The sequence below is a fragment of the Otolemur garnettii genome, unplaced genomic scaffold, assembly GCF_000181295.1.
Source record: "Otolemur garnettii isolate 467f Iridium unplaced genomic scaffold, OtoGar3 scaffold00126, whole genome shotgun sequence".
NCBI lineage: Eukaryota > Metazoa > Chordata > Mammalia > Primates > Galagidae > Otolemur > Otolemur garnettii.
In genome coordinates this window covers 527,164-543,409 of record NW_003852521.1, presented here as the reverse complement: position 1 = coordinate 543,409, position 16,246 = coordinate 527,164, and the positions used below count along the sequence as shown (strand labels likewise).

Sequence of the window (16,246 nt, the reverse complement as noted above, 5' to 3'; positions counted from 1 at the left end):
GCGCCGCAGCCGCCGCCGCCAGCACTAACAGCGCCAAGAGCGGCGGCTCCGAGGCGGCTCTCAAGGAGGGTGGAAGCGCCGCCGCGCTGTCCTCCTCCTCCTCCGCGGCGGCGGCGGCGTCCTCCTCTTCCTCCTCGTCGGGCCCGGGCTCGGCCATGGAGACGGGGCTGCTCCCCAACCACAAACTGAAAACCGTTGGCGAAGCCCCCGCCGCACCGCCCCACCAGCAGCACCACCACCACCACCATGCCCACCACCACCACCACCATGCCCACCACCTCCACCACCACCACGCACTACAGCAGCAGCTAAACCAGTTCCAGCAGCAGCAGCAGCAACAGCAGCAGCAGCAGCAGCAACATCCCATTTCCAACAACAACAGCCTGGGCGGCGCGGGCGGCGGCGCGCCTCAGCCCGGCCCCGACATGGAGCAGCCGCAACATGGAGGCGCCAAGGACAGTGCCGCGGGCGGCCAGGCCGACCCCCCGGGCCCGCCGCTGCTGAGCAAGCCGGGTGATGAGGACGACGCGCCGCCCAAGATGGGGGAGCCGGCGGGCGGCCGCTACGAGCACCCGGGCCTGGGCGCCTTGGGCACGCAGCCGCCGCCGGTCGCCGTGCCCGGGGGCGGCGGCGGCGGCGGCTCGGCGGCCGTCTCGGAGTTTAACAGTTACTACGGCAGCGCTGCCCCTGCTAGCGGCGGCCCCGGCGGCCGCGCTGGGCCTGGCTTTGATCAACATGGCGGACAACAAAGCCCCGGGATGGGGCTGATGCACTCCGCCTCCGCCGCCGCCGTGGCCCCCAGCAGCATGGACCCCCTGCAGAACTCCCACGAAGGGTACCCCAACAGCCAGTACAACCATTATCCGGGCTACAGCCGGCCCGGCGCGGGCGGCGGCGGCGGCGGCGGAGGAGGAGGAGGCAACGGAGGAGGAGGAGGAGGAGGAGGAGCAGCGGGAGCAGGGGGAGCGGGAGCGGGAGCTGTGGCGGCGGCGGCCGCGGCGGCGGCAGCAGCAGCAGGAGGCGGCGGCGGCGGCTATGGGGGCTCGTCCTCGGGGTACGGGGTGCTGAGCTCCCCCCGGCAGCAGGGCGGCGGCATGATGATGGGCCCCGGGGGCGGCGGGGCCGCGAGCCTCAGCAAGGCAGCCGCCGGCGCGGCGGCGGGGGGCTTCCAGCGCTTCGCCGGGCAGAACCAGCACCCGTCGGGGGCCACCCCGACCCTCAACCAGCTGCTCACCTCGCCCAGCCCCATGATGCGGAGCTACGGCGGCAGCTACCCCGACTACAGCAGCCCCAGCGCGCCGCCGCCGCCGCCGTCGCAGCCCCAGTCCCAGGCGGCGGCGGCGGCGGGGGCGGCGGCGGGCGGCCAGCAGGCGGCCGCGGGCATGGGCTTGGGCAAGGACATGGGCGCCCAGTACGCCGCTGCCAGTCCGGCCTGGGCGGCCGCGCAACAAAGGAGTCACCCGGCGATGAGCCCCGGCACCCCCGGACCGACCATGGGCAGATCCCAGGTAACCTCCGCGCCGGCCGGGCCTGCTTCCGCCCGGCGGCCTCGCCGCGCCGCGAGCCTGAGTTTCTTTCTTTGCCGTGTACTTTTCCCCTTCTTCTCGCGGGGGCGGCGGGGGCGCGGCGCCCAAAGCCATTTTGCCTGGCGTCCGCCTCGCGCCGAGGTCCGGGCGCACCCGGCGCCGGCCGCGCTGTCCAGGCCGAGGAGGGCTTCGCCGGGCCGGGCCGGCGGCCTGGGCTCCCGGTCGTCCCGCGCCCTCGCCCCCACCCCATCCCCCAGGCCCCAGAACGCGAGGCGAGATTCCAGGGCGCCACCCGCGAGGAAGCCGTTCGGGGCGGTGGGGACGGCCCGGGTGCTTTTGTAACAAAATAGGCTCTCCGGGCCAGAACTGCCGGGGGCGAATATTGACCAGATCGTCTCCGGTAGCGCCAACAATGTGCTTGAACCGGGGAAAGAATGAGGAACTTTCTCCCACCTTGGCCTCAGTACGTTCCCTCTTAGCTTCCAAGGTGCTGGCCGGGAAAATAGGTTAGCTTTGTGACAGCCTAGTAGGTTTTTCATAGTTAATGTGGAACCATTCGGAGATACTCGTTGCGGGCTTCGAGTTCGAATGTTTACTAGCAGGAATAATACTAACATTTACAACAACGTGGAGGTAAAATGTTCTAAAATACATATTGATTCGTGCCTAAGAATAGCCGGGAAAATCCACTATTGGGCTTAGGGGCTGCTTGAAAGGAGTCACCTTCAGCAGAGCGGCTATGTTAAAGGAACGTATTCCGGATCAATTGAACTTGTTTTGATCATGGATGAGGCATACATTTTTATTCAGCAAATCCAGCAAAATAGCAGACCAATGAAAATGGATCTTTGGGGATCGTATTTATTTGGATTTTCTTTATTTTGCTGTCACCCAAGTCCTACAGCGCTATTAGGAAGTGTCCTGCACTCTTGCTGTTTCTTGCTAGTAGGCTGAGCCTAAAGACTGACTTGATCTCCTTTGCAAGGTTTGGAATTTGAATTGTGGAGGTAAACTGGCTGTAATAGTCTCCAGACAGCTGCCTCTGAGTTGACATCTAATCTGCCATCTGATTGGCTCCCCTCTCACCATTGGGCATTTAGCACTGCTGATGTAAATAGAAGTGCTGAGCAGTACAGTCACAAAAATTCTTGCCACAAATAATAACTGAGCTCTCTTACAAGCAGATGTAAGGTTCAATATTATTTAAAGCTTAAATCATTATGAATCATGGTTATTAATAAGAGGATTAAATACAGAAAAACATTATTCTGGTGTCCAGTATTAGGCACTTCACAAAATTCAGGTCTTTGATGACACTGTTACAATATGCACATTACATATGCCATGGATTTTAATTGTAGATTGAAATAATACCACTGAAAAAAGGAAACCACCAATTTTGCCAATTTTTTAATTTGTAAAGCTTTTATAAAAGTCCACCCTTTATAAATTCAACTATGAAAAAATTGAATTGTTTCAGCATACATATGCTAATGTAATGTTAAAAATTTCGAGATTGTGATTTTTCAGCAAGATCTTTTGGTGATACTTATTTAGCCTTATAAACAAGATTTAAGCTCTTATTTCTAGTGGTTTGTGTTTTAACAATTCTGGCTGTTTAAGATATTTGAGGGTAAGGAAGTTTTAGTTAGAATTGTCATATTTAAATGAGATGAGAAAAACCACATAATTTTTGCAGAGAACAACTAGGTAAAATGGGAAAAAATGGATATTCTTCTGAAATACTAAAGACCGTTTTATATTTGCTTTTGATTTGGAAAATACAGGAAAACCCCAAGAATCTTTTTTTCCATGATTATTTTGTTAAATTTGGTAATATGAGCCGTGTTTGAACAGTTTACACAATGAATTTGGGAAACTGTATTACAAGCAAGTTGTGTTGGGTGTGTTTCTTCCAAACAATTTTTCTTTCATGGATATTTTATTGCTGTGAAAGTTTTAAAAATTCTAATCTGTTAGAAGGGAATAACAGTAGTTGTATACATATTTTTATTTAGTTCATTTGTTTTTAGGAAGGTGTAATTTAGTAATAATCGTATCTTGTCAGAGTAATGAAGGGCTGAATTTAACAAATAATCGTGTGAATCTAAGCTGGACATTGGTGCCCACTGCTTTTAAATCTTTAGTTAATGGAATTGTACTTTTAAGGATAATAGATAATATATTTTTCTATTCTTGATAGAAAACCTGACAATTTTAATTTTTCATTTTTATTCACAACAACATAGAGACGGTTTCTGTAAATAAAGACACATCATTAATTTTAAAAAGATTTGCTTTGTCAGCTTGCTTTTAAAGGGGCAGTTTAAAATTCACATCTTTATAAACTAGAAACGAATGAAGTTAGAGGCACATGTAGGTCCATGTTAGAGTGTTAGTTCTTAATGGTACCAGTCATTTTAAGTATTTTGTTTTCTTGGAATGAGAGTGAATCCATTATGTCCTCAGTGTGACCCTTGGGGATACCTTTTTTTTTTTTGGAGGGGGGTGAAATGACAGACATGACCTAGATTCGCGATTTCTTTTAGGTAGTTTACCATGTAACATGTGGAATGTGTCCTTTTTACGTTCTTTTTATTTCCTTTTGTTTTTGGAAGGCCATTATAATTTAGTAGTTGTGATAATTATACTAAAAACAGTCATGTTCAAAATATTACTGCCTGACTATAAGTCAAAAATACTATCAAATCACCTTGCTGAATGATGAAACATTTTTGGCTTTTAATACATTTAGTTTCATTTTTGATTTTGGGAAATAGTTTCTATTGGGTGGCAAATGTTTTCGTAACTGGGAACAAAACGTGCATATATATATTGTGGGAGAAGAGTCTTTTTAAAAATTGAAATAAGCTATTTTATGATTCAGTTTGTTCTAGATTTTTGTGAGATAAATATTCAGATAGCAGTCTCCAAAGGAATATTTAGGTCTACTCATAAGATTTTATGATGTCCACATTTGTACTAAATTCTATTAATGGTGTTTTAACTTTAGTTTTATAGAATGTAATACAATGTAATAAAAAAAGCATTATTTACCCTTAAAAGAAAAATGATTAGTTAGCTTGCTAAGCAGGAAGCTACAAACTGATTCCTGATTATTAAAATGTACATGAGGTACATTATATCATAACATCACTCCCAGTGAATCTTCGGCTATCTGGTATTTTTAATCTTGTCAAGAAATTTTTGTGGCTAAAATTTGTATATTTGCCAAGGGATGGATGACTGTATATGGTTAGAAGCCATGGACTTGGTAACTGGGGTTCATAGAGAAGGCCTATCATTTAAAAAACAGAAAAAGCAAATGTAAGGAAAGTGTCTGCAGTTTTCTGTTTGCTAAGTGATCTGGGATGAAATTAGGCATGACTTAAAATTGTTTTCATTGGAAATCCTGATTTTTATAGTACTTACGTTTGATTTCTTTTTTCTTTTTAATCGTAACCACTCTTTAAGACAGCTATCAATTAAATTCATGTTTATATTAATACAAATCAGTGAGAACATTCTAGGGAATTAATGTATTCTTATAATGAGAAACCTTAACCTTCTTTTTTTCTTTGTTTCTGTTTGTCTATATTTAGTAATGAATTTTTGGCAAGCCTTTTTATGCTTGCTCTATTTTTTTCAACGTCATATCAGAAGTGTGTTAAGAATGTGGAAATAATGCAGATCACACTTGGACACTTTTACTAATGTGCTTAACCTGTAAATAGTGTTCCTTTACTAGAATTGAAGAGAATAACATCTTCACTCTGGTATAAGAAATAAATTCTGGTTTGGTTTGAGATGACATTTTAAAAATATAAGACAATGTAGTAAAAGACTCAGTATAAACTCATTTGGTAGTTTTACTATACCCAGACGCACCTTTTAAAGAAAACAGGTGTAATTGAATGGGTCGAGTTTCCAGTTTTATTTCTTCTTAATGGACTTTATTTCTTTACAATTTGGCACAGATTATATCTAAAAAGATGACTTCTGATTTGATAGGAACACTTATTTTTCTGGGATAAACATTAATACCAATATTACAGGCAAACTAAAATGATCGTTTCATTTATTTAACCCCGCCCTTTCCTAGGAGGGGAGGAGTTGATTAAAATTTGTTTGGGTTCCATGATATTTTTGTACTCATTTTGAAGGCTGACTGGGGATGTAAAATTTGGATATATTAGCAGAGGGAACTCTATTAGCTTTTTGCCAGTGTCCTAAATCTAGAGGCTTTTCTTGTTGCTCTATACCAGATGGACACTGCTTAGCTTGTGGACCTGTGTACTTTGATCCGCGTGTGGAAAAGGACTAATATTTCACTCATACCACTTTCATTTTGGGGGGTGTATGTCGATTTATAACTTTGAGATGGATATTCATGTTTGATAGAACTATGGTGTTAACAACAGATTTATGGAGCCAACCAGAATATTAATAAAATTCAGTTCCATTAGGTTTTTTTTTTTTGTTTGCAATATTTATGTTTTCAAAATGGATGTTATTAAATGTTTACGACACTTTACAGTGCTGTTTGTGTTTAAGGGCCATATCGACCTCTTAGCTTTTATGGAATTGGGTAATTTTTAGTTGCCAGCCTTTTCAGAGGTATCCTTCCTTGAACAGGAGGTTCTTGCAGATTCTCTGTGGGTCTATAAAGTGGTGCTGCACACTGGCTGTGTATGCATGCCTGAGGCTGAGGAATCCTAAGTTCTAGTTCCCTGTGGTGTGGGGAGAAGAACCAGGCAAAACTGTTCATCTACAAAGAGTATATTTATGTATCACGGATGTGGGACTATTAGACAGTATTGTCTTTTTCAGTTCGGAGGCTGTTTGCATAAGACTAAGTAGTCCTTTTTGGTTTACTTAATTCTGATCTAAAAACCTGGTGTATTTTAGGGACTTTTTCTCTTATAAAATTAGTGAAAAGAAAATGATTTAGATATCATTAATTATCATTACTCGAACGTCCTTAAGTATTTACTTGTTTTTGCTCATGCTAACATCTGAATGGAATGATTACTATACGTATACTATAGTTTTAATTAACGGCTCACTTTAAATGAGTGATTGAGTGAATTTATTACAGTAGAATATGTGTTTGCACAGTAAGTTTTCACCAGCATGTTCTATTTTCAAAGTCTTTGCCTTGGAGTAATTCTAAGAAAATTATTTCCTTAGATTTAGTTATTTGAATAGGATCCAGTAGGCAGTTTTCAAGCCCACTTCTGTGTGGCTCAATGCCAAGAATATTAGAAGGCTACTGAATTTGACAGATGAACTAATAATGAAATTAACTTGTTTTTTGAATGATATATATTGCCAGGAAAGAGACTAAAGTCTTAAAATCTTCAGCATATGTGGTTAACCAATAGATAGACTTATTTCCATTATTGAATTCAGGTAGATGGCAGCAGAACCTGGAATAGATCTGTCATGGCAGGATAGTGTTTTTGAATAGAAAGAGATTCAGCCTCCGCTGACCATGTTATGTGGACTGCTTCTCAGTGTGTTGCTGGGCCCCTGGTGAAAGATGAATCTCAAAAATGAGATAAGAAGTCATTTCTTAATAGGTGACTGTGGAAGACAAGCCATATTTGATGTAATCGAGAGGAAAATCCTAGACCACAATACTGTAATTTTTTTTTTTTTGTAATGGGATGCTAAAAAATTGAATATATGTATGTTTTCTTATAGTGGTGAACTATATACTATATATAGCATGACATTTACCATTTTAAGGCACAGGCCAGCGGCATTAAGTACATTCTCATTGGGCAGCCATCACCATAGCCCATCTTCAGAACTTTTTCTCTTCCTTTTCTTCACATTAGACTTAAAATTTGTTAACTATTGATGTGTATTGTAAGTAAAATAGTCTCGTTTTTATGACCATGAACCTCGTTGCTTCATAGTTTATCAGTAAATTCTTCTACAGATACTACATTGGAGAGTGAAGGGTATTTTTGTTTTTGTTTTTATTTAGCCTGTTACTACTTCCCCTCACTTTTAACCTTGAGGTAATCCTCATAGATTTCCTCTGTTTGCAGATGTACATAGTGTAGGTTAGGTGTTTCATTACCAGTTATGTTATTGAAAGTTTTAAAATGGTTGTTTGGAGGCTATATAAAGTTTAAAGATATTTTGAGAGAAACTTGGGACTTTGTTGGGTGATAGGATATGGAAGTGAACTATTACCGTGATCAGTTTTTCCCTTTTATTTCTCTCACTTGTTGCAGTTTTAACCTTTTAAAAAAATTATTACTTTACCTTTTCACTATTAGTAAAAATCACTTACAGAGATACTTTTTTCCCCTATTCTCACTGTGTTGGGGGTTTTGGGCGCCCCCTCCCCCAGCAGTTGATGCTGGTGACCTTGTGTCCCTTTTTCATAGTGCTCTCTGCCCCCAGGTTTGTGATTTCCCCTGATATGTTTCCTTTTTATTCCTTTGCAAAACTTTAGAAATTCTTTTACATGGAAAAATTATTAAATTTAGATAATGGACCTTTAATGAATTTTTAGAGGCAACTGTGAAGGGCTGCTTCTTAGATCCTGGTTAGTCTTATGAATAGGATTTTCTGGTGTGTGTGTAAAATATTGAAATTGTATTTTAACTGCTATTGATGAAGATATGTAGTCATATCTTTGTCAGATTTTTTATGTACTTTTAACTCCAGATTCTACAGAGGGCAGAAAGGAAATGAACTGTTATATTAAGAGATCATATTGAGAAGCAGCAATTATTTCTTTCAGGGGTAAACATCTAGCATTTGTGTATGCTGTGATGTGTATGCTAGGTAAATGTCTACCCCAGACAATCAATTGGCAAATATTTATTGAGCACCCACTTTATTAGTCAGCCCTGTGCCAGACACAGAAGTAGCTGGGTGGGGATTGCTGCTATTTCTGTGTGCATGTCACCAAGAGACCACTGAAGTCTGACCCACTGGACTTGGGTCATGGTGTTTTTGACATCAGTGACTTAGAACTGGCTCATTTAAACAAATAGCAACCATGTGGATCAGCAGTCTATTGGCCTGCTTTTTTTTTTTTTTTTTTTGGTGGGGGAGTGAATTTTGGCATAACAACTAATTGTAGGTTGTTGTGTTATAGCTGGTGTGATCTAGTGACTCTTTTCCATTTCCCCCAATCAACTACTGGCTTTGTGCCAGAGCAAAATATAGATCCACTATAGAGAATAATAACTAAAAGAAGGCAAATATAATCACTTTGAAATTTATATGGAATGGTCCTTTTTCTTTTTCTCAGTTTTCCACATTACATAGATTTTTGGAAAAAAAGTTAAAACAGTCTGTTCAGATTTAGGAAGACACTTGGATTGCTGGGGTATTTTTGGTAACTGTTTAGATAATGTATGCTGGCTGAGGAGTAAATTCAGCTACTGCTTCTGGGTCCTGAAATAAACCTTTCAGAAAGCGAGGCATTGATGATTAGTGGAGGCAGTTCCAGAATTCTTAGTATCTCCTGTTTCTTTTTGAGATGGGTGTCTTAGAAGTTAAACCACTCACCATACTTCATAGCTTTATTTTTGAAGTGATTGGTAATTATAAAATTCATCTAGAATTGGCATCTAATTTCTGAAATTTTAAGAACCAAATTTTGAGGTTCAGTGGCCACATATCAAAGCTGTAAGCCCATTTTAATGGATTTAAAATTTTCTGTTTCAAGTTCTTATTTTTTTTTTTATAATAAATTCACTTTACCCAATGAATTATAAATGACCTTGGAAACAGAAATGTGAAACATTACTGCTGCTGAGCAAGTGTCTTCCTGAAGAGCCGACATTTCTGAGGGAGTTGGCTGTTGTATATTAGTTTATTTCAGTGATTATGAGGGTTTATGAGAGAATAAGACTCCATCGTGAGGCATCCTGATGTAATGGAACGATCATGCCTGCCTGACCTTGGAGTTGGTTAGACCTTGGCTTGTTTGTAGCCTTCAGCAGCCATCTTCTCTGCCGTGTAGCAGGGTGCTTTCCTTACCTGTCATGTTGCCTGCCAGGTAGAGTTGTTGGAAACCTTCACTCAGGGTGTCAGTGGCAATTGTCTGTAGCACCTGTCTTCCCAGGCTTGGTTTCTTGTACCCTGCCTGGCTCTGAAGCACTTCTGGGTGTGGCTGAGGACAAGCCCTTGTTTCCATTAGTGAGGTGATGCCCAGCCCCTCTCAGCTCCAAAATTCTGTGCTGCTTTGAATTTTTTAAACAAATAGTGCTTAATTAGCTATGCACCACTGAACAGCTTATTAAACTACACTGGATCCCAGATATATTCAGTGAATATAAACTGATACCTGTGCAAATACACAGATTTTGCGCACTCCACCGTAATTTCTCTTACAAATTGTAGTTTCATACTGACTGGGACTCTTGCTCAACAGTTATATAAATTAGTATTGGCTTACCAGTAGATCTAAACTGCAACCCCATTCCATATCACATCCTTAATTAGCAACTTCTATTCTCTGGCCAAGAGTCATTCCTTTCTTATGCCTTTTAAACCTTTCCACTTTCTTTTTTTTTTTTTTTTTTTTTTTTTTTTGAGACAGAGCCTCAAGCTATCCCCCTGGGTAGAGTGCAGTGGCATTACAGCTCACAGCAACCTCCAACTCCTGGGCTCAAGCGAGTCTCTTGCCTCTGCCTCCCAAGTAGCTGGGACCACAGGCGCCCGCCACAACGCCCGGCTATTTTTTGGTTGCAGCCGTCATTGTTGTTTGGCGGGTCCGGGCTGGGGATTCGAACCCGCCACCTTAGGTGTACATGGCTGGCGCCTTAGCCGGTTGAGCTATAGGCGCCAAGCCAACCTTTCCACTTTCATGATCTGCAAATATCATGACAGTGATTTTTAGGAGAACGACTTTTTGCAAAGTAATGTAGTTTCAAAAATTTAAACCTAGGCTTCTTGGAGCTTCTGGGAGCTACACTTTGGTCTCTCATTAGCTAAGTAACTTGTTTCTGTGTCTGTTTTAACTTCATTGAATATATGGTTCAGATTTGGTCCTTAGCTAAATTGTGATTTACTAAACACGGAGTTTTAGGGCTGCTTTCAAATAGTCAAAACAGGGAATGTCAAATCTGAGAATGCCAGGGGCATGCCTCAAAGTATGTAGAGAACAGGTGTTTTTTTTTTTTTTTAAATGCTGAGATTATTTAAAAAACTATGAGAGATAAAAGTTAAATCTATTATGAACAAATACTTGCTGAGCACCACTTGGTGATTGAGATACAAAGAGTAAATATAACATATCCATAATTTTCCCTGGTGAATTATCATAGATTCCTGGTGCTTTACAAAGTGGAAATTAGAGTGAATGGCTGCATTATTCCTCTGTAGTTCATATGCAGAAAAACTATACCCCTCCAAGTAAGTGGTGTAGGAAATATTTAAAGACTAGTTGATAATGTATCCAAACTGAAAGTATCTCTATGAACGTATTACTTCCAATATTATTTGCAAAGAAGTCTGTTCCGTCAGTGTTCACAGTTTGATGTGGAAGGCCAGCGTGCTTGGAGATTGTTTTTTGATTCTATGACATGGATGAGAAAGTGATCCTAATTGGATTGGGTTTTGGGTGTCATTCTTATGGTGATTTTTCTGCTAAAGAAATGGTTTCACATTATCATTGGCTGGATTTGATATTTAGTTTATTGACCTTCCGTGCTTTGAACAGTCACCCGAATGTCAGGGGTTGGGAACTATGGTTTTTCTCATAGTGAGAGCAGGGGGACACAGAGGTATGTGTGTGGAAAGCGTGCTGTGCCCAGCACCAAGGTGGGTGGCGATATCTGCCAGAGCAGTGACCCCTCTCTCAGCATCATGTGGGTGGGGGGTTGGTGTCAGGGGAGCACTTCCCATAGCTGGGTGTCGTGGGGCAGGAGCAGGAAGGCTCCTGGAGCAAATGAGACTTGATACTCAGGACTTGGTGGATGAGAGCCTTGGCGGTGAAGAGGCCTGGAGATAAGGGCTGGGGCCAAAGTTCCCAGGATGGAGAACCGGGGAAGATCGCATATCTACTAGTTAGTTTAAAATGTTAATTTAATAGGCTGTCAGTCTCTCCTCTCAGAACAAATAGGTTAATATTGAAAACTTATTTCTAATGCAGATCGTTTCAGTTTTTTAATTGTCCGATATGTTTTTACTTTCTCCAGTGTTTATGAAAAGTAAGTTGTTGAACAATTCTAAATGATTTTCTGTAGTTTTCATACTTTTTTTTTTTTTTATCAGTATAGTTTCTAACTGGTAAGGAAAAATAAATGTAGATCTGTAACTGAAGAATTTAACTACTGTTTACATTTAGTGAACTTAGTGTAGGGCATGGTACCAGATAAGTAGATATCCAGAGAATATTTGTAAATGGTTAAACATTTTGTTCATTGCTTAGTGTGGAGGGATGTCCTTAGATTACCAAGGAAGTACCTATTGGTTATTAATTTAATTAAGGAAGTTTGTGGGAGATTTTTATTTTATTTCATCTAATTAGAAATATGGATTGGATAACTCTGATCGCATAAGCAATCTAAATTTTGAGTTGAGGGAAATTGATGAAATGGATCTTTTGCTATTACTTTATTTTCTCCATACATGAAACATGTAGTTTATTATTGTTAACCATTGAAAAGTTTTTACAATTACAGTCGCCACTGTTAGAACTTTGCTGGGTTTGAGTATCTCCCACGCCCCTTAGTGCCAACAACCAAAACTTGCACTTAGCTGAGGCAGAGATGGTCTCGGGAAGGTGCTGCTCTCTGAACGTCTTGGTTTCTCCCTTTCATCATGTGTCCCCTATGAGGGGCCAGACTTTGTCCCTGCTCCTCCGTGGTGGTGTGGGTGGCAACTAGGAGCACTGTAAGCCCTGGTGTTTCGCTGTACAATTAGTGAAGATGGACTGGGAAAAGCAGTTTTCATTGGGTAAAGTGAATTTATTGTAAAAAAATAAGAACTTGAAACAGAAAATTTAAAGGCCATTAAAAAGGATTTACAGCTTTGATATATGGCCAGTGAACCTCAAAATTTGGTTCTTAAAAAAAAAGCAGTTTTAATTTTGTCTTTTTTGGGCATCAAGTGCCTGTAATTTTCCGTATCGCTGTATTATTAGTGAGGAGGGAAGGAATAATGGAGGCAAATGGAGAAGATGAATTTTATTTAAGACAGTTGTATTTGAATAATTTGAAGGAATACGCTCTTTTAGCCTTTCCTGGTCTAAGTAGTTTTATGCTTCATAGAAAAATGAATGCAAAGAACTTGTAATCAGCTGTTCAAATACTCAAGCCAACTGGTGTCAATATGTTGAAATTTTATTCTCAGTGCATCCAGAAATTCCATATAAATGTATTTTATGAAGAGGAAGGTGCATTAGCATGGCTAACCAGCCAAGCTGAAATCTGGATCTGATTTGCATATGTGGTATTTTTGAGGGACTATCAAAGTTTCACACGTGAAATAAACTAGGTAGTGTGTACGACATCACATGATCAAAATATTTTTCCCCTTGCTGTTGCCAGAAGCTATCTATTGCTTTTCAACAATCTTACTTGTTGGGCATCATGCCAGGATGTTTAAGACAACCCCTTACGTGAGCTGTTCCATTCTTAACCTCTTTGACTGAAGTGCTGTGACCTTCACATATGTAGATTAGCCATGTGCTCTGTGAATTGAAACTTGCTGCCTCAGGAAGAAAGGGTTTTTCTTTTTATTCCACTGGGAATTTGACAGCCATTCATCCCTGACCTGGGCAGAGGTAATGCAAGGAAATTGGATTCAAATGGAACGCGGACAGATAACACAGGGAGGCAGTGTGCGCAGGCCGGCGAGCTTTCCACCTGCTCAGGATGAAAATGCAGCGCCGTGGGGACTGTGCAGATGCGGGATCTGAAGGGAGGCAGATAGGCAGAGATAGATAAAGGCAGCAGTTCTGGAATGAAGTCCTTTTATAAAAGGAAGTGGTCAATATGGGCATTGCTAATTAATTTGACTGTACTACCTTTGCCTTCCTTTCCAACCAAAATTTTTGAAATCTTTTTTTGAATATTTGTTTCTTTCTTGTTGCTGCTTGAGAATTAAATACTTTCATTATACCATTGTGGACAGTCATGGGCTTAAATACGTTTAATTTAGACAAGCCTTTCAAAAGCAGGAGTCATCAGAAAGTTGGCAGATGAATGTACGTATGACCTGTGCCTGGAATTTTGAAATGAATTGTTGATTAGAACTTTACTTGTGAGAATTCTTACTCAGTTTTGTGATGATTAATAAAATTAACAGTTTTTCTATTTTTTATTAAAAAACATATTTTTAAAGGATGTTTATTTTTGCCTTGCTAATAAACATACTTGGAATTAAGGTGACATTTAGCATAAATAATACTCCTGGTGCTTAATTGGGTTGACAAGCCAGAGAATGCAGAAAGTTCTCATCCTAAGGGTGGTAGGTCTGAAGTGGTACTCTCTAGTTTCTTAGCAAAAGGAGGGGTGATTAGGGCTGTCTGAAGTTCGTAGTGCTTTTGTGTGGCTTTCAGAGCTGAGCTTTTCCTGTGTACATTAGGGTTCACGAAATACCATGGGTCCAAGTGCCTGTCAAAGGCCCTGTGGGAGGTGTGGCAGACACCTGGCTGTTTCTGTGAGGTGTCCAAGGTTATTCCTTGGGGTGTCTGTGTGGGGAAGGTACTTAATGGGCACAGTAGAATAAGGGAGAAGGAAAATTACCCTTTGACCTGAGGAAGACTTGTTTCTTTTTCACATGAGAAAGGACTAAGGGAAAAGTTGGGAGAAGTATCTCATCACAGTCCAGTAGAGCTTTCATGGACTTGGGTTGTCATGGCAGGTGGGAGGAGTGGTAGTCCACAGGACGCAGGACAGGCAAGTCTCCAGAAGCTGTGCAGCAGGGAGGATGGGCAGTGAGCACGCCCCCAAGATTGCGGAACCGTAGGGGTGAGGGCGAGGAGGACTGGCCCGCACCTGGGAAGTCAGTGTCGTTCTGTGATTGGAGAAGCAGCAAGGCAGGTGTGTAATTAATTAATGTGAAGGTGGCCAAGTGCAGAGTGGTCCTCCTGGGAAAGCAAGGTGCACGGTGTGAAAGCAGTGGGCACCTGGGTGAGACAGGCAGGAGAGATGTCGCCAGGGAAATGAGTTAGCAGCCGTACTGCATGGTGGGTGTTTTAGAGCGGTGATTTTCAACCTGTGCGCCACAAGAGGACCTTAGGTGTGCCATGAAAAATTTCAAACATGATTAAGTAAATTATTTTCAAAAGAAGTTCAAAGCACAGTAAGTATATGTGTGTGTGTATACACATATAGATACATATATTTTACTCTCATTTCTTACTCTTATAGTTTACGTGTGCCATGGAAGTTTAACTTCAGGTTCAAGTGTACCTGAGATAAAAATGGTTGAAAACACTGTTTTAGAAGGTGGCTTGCGTGTGGGGGAACATGAAAATGGCCTCTCCTTCTAGCCAGGAGTGATGGTTAAAGCCCTCACGAATACACTGCTTCTCATGGCCAGTTTCCTCTCCTGGCCTCTCACATAAAGAAGTAGACTTAGAAGAGCCACGAATAATATAATGAAAAGCAACAGTAGTAGTAATAGCTGCCATTGCTGGACACCTGCTGTGTGTGCGGCGTATTGTACGTATTATCTGCAGCCCTTCACGGTCTTGCCAGTGGCTCATCATTATCCCTGTTTTATAGACAAGTAAACTGGTAGAATTAGGAACTTTGTGCACTACCCATGTTTCTCTGATGTTCCATTCTTCCCACTAATCTCGTGTTTTTGAAACCCACTGTGCCTCAGAATCACCTGGGGGGTTCAGTGGGGTCTTCAAGTCCCTGCCTCCAGGCATTTGGGTGCCCTCAGCCTGGGGCAGGGCCTGGAAGCTCCCTTCCTCCTTTCAGAGAGGTCACTGAAGTGCTGCAGGTGAAATTTTAATAAAGAGACTTCATATGTTATTATTAAGACATCTAAAATTACATTTCTAATTAAGGAGCTTTTGGTGTATTTAGGCTATATAGTCATTATTACACAAAGAACAGGGCAGGAGGGTAGCCGTTGAGTTTTTCTGATTATGTTACTGGACATTAATTTATTTTCAAGATCAGTTTGTGTGCCATGGTCTGGGTTAGTGCTTCAAGTTATCAAGGGAGACTGTGAAATAGATTGTTGATATTTAAAGGGAAACAGGTTCTCCTTTGTCTAGGCCTATTTCATGTTGAGTGAGGAGTGGGGACAGTGTTGTCCAGCCCATAGTCGGTGCTTACGTTGTTCGGATGAGAGATGGGATGAGCCGAATGGACAGTGTCCCAAGGTCCCTTGGTGTTACAAGTCCAGAATTCTGTGCATCCAAGTAAGTATGAAGGGGGAGTGAGGGAAGGCAGGCTGGAAGATGGGAGAGGACAGGCAGCCAAAGACAGAGAATTTTAGAGTAAAAAACCAACCAAGTAAAATTTAATGTTCATTGTGTGCCCAGAATGAACTATTGTGGAGGTGAAAATTGTCAACAAAACATAAAAATCAGCATATCTTAAAATAATCAAGATGTTACTACATAGTCAAAGAACAAATTGTAAGGCAGACGATGCCTCCATTTATTTGGCGAGGTTATTCCATGACGTACAGTCATGGTTATTTCTGTCTCTGCTCTTGCCACGTGGTCATTTTGGAGCCAGAGCCCGTGGTGTTGGGAAGGTGTTGACGGTGAG

The 16,246-nt window shown here is 42.1% G+C and overlaps 1 protein-coding gene across 2 annotated transcripts in view; it reads left to right on the top strand.

The window, feature by feature from the left end:
* Nucleotides 1–6: 6 nt before the first annotated feature.
* ARID1B (AT-rich interaction domain 1B) overlaps nucleotides 7–16,246 on the top strand; it is a 426,086-nt gene continuing 409,846 nt past the window's right edge. Inside the window, exon 1 of one of the 2 annotated variants that reach the window (XM_003797856.3) lies at nucleotides 7–1,508. In XM_003797856.3, the coding sequence (XP_003797904.2) occupies nucleotides 156–1,508 (1,353 nt within the window). In that variant the 5' untranslated portion in view covers nucleotides 7–155. The remainder of the gene's footprint in view (nucleotides 1,509–16,246) is intronic. The other variant, XM_003797857.3, reaches the window with a different exon arrangement.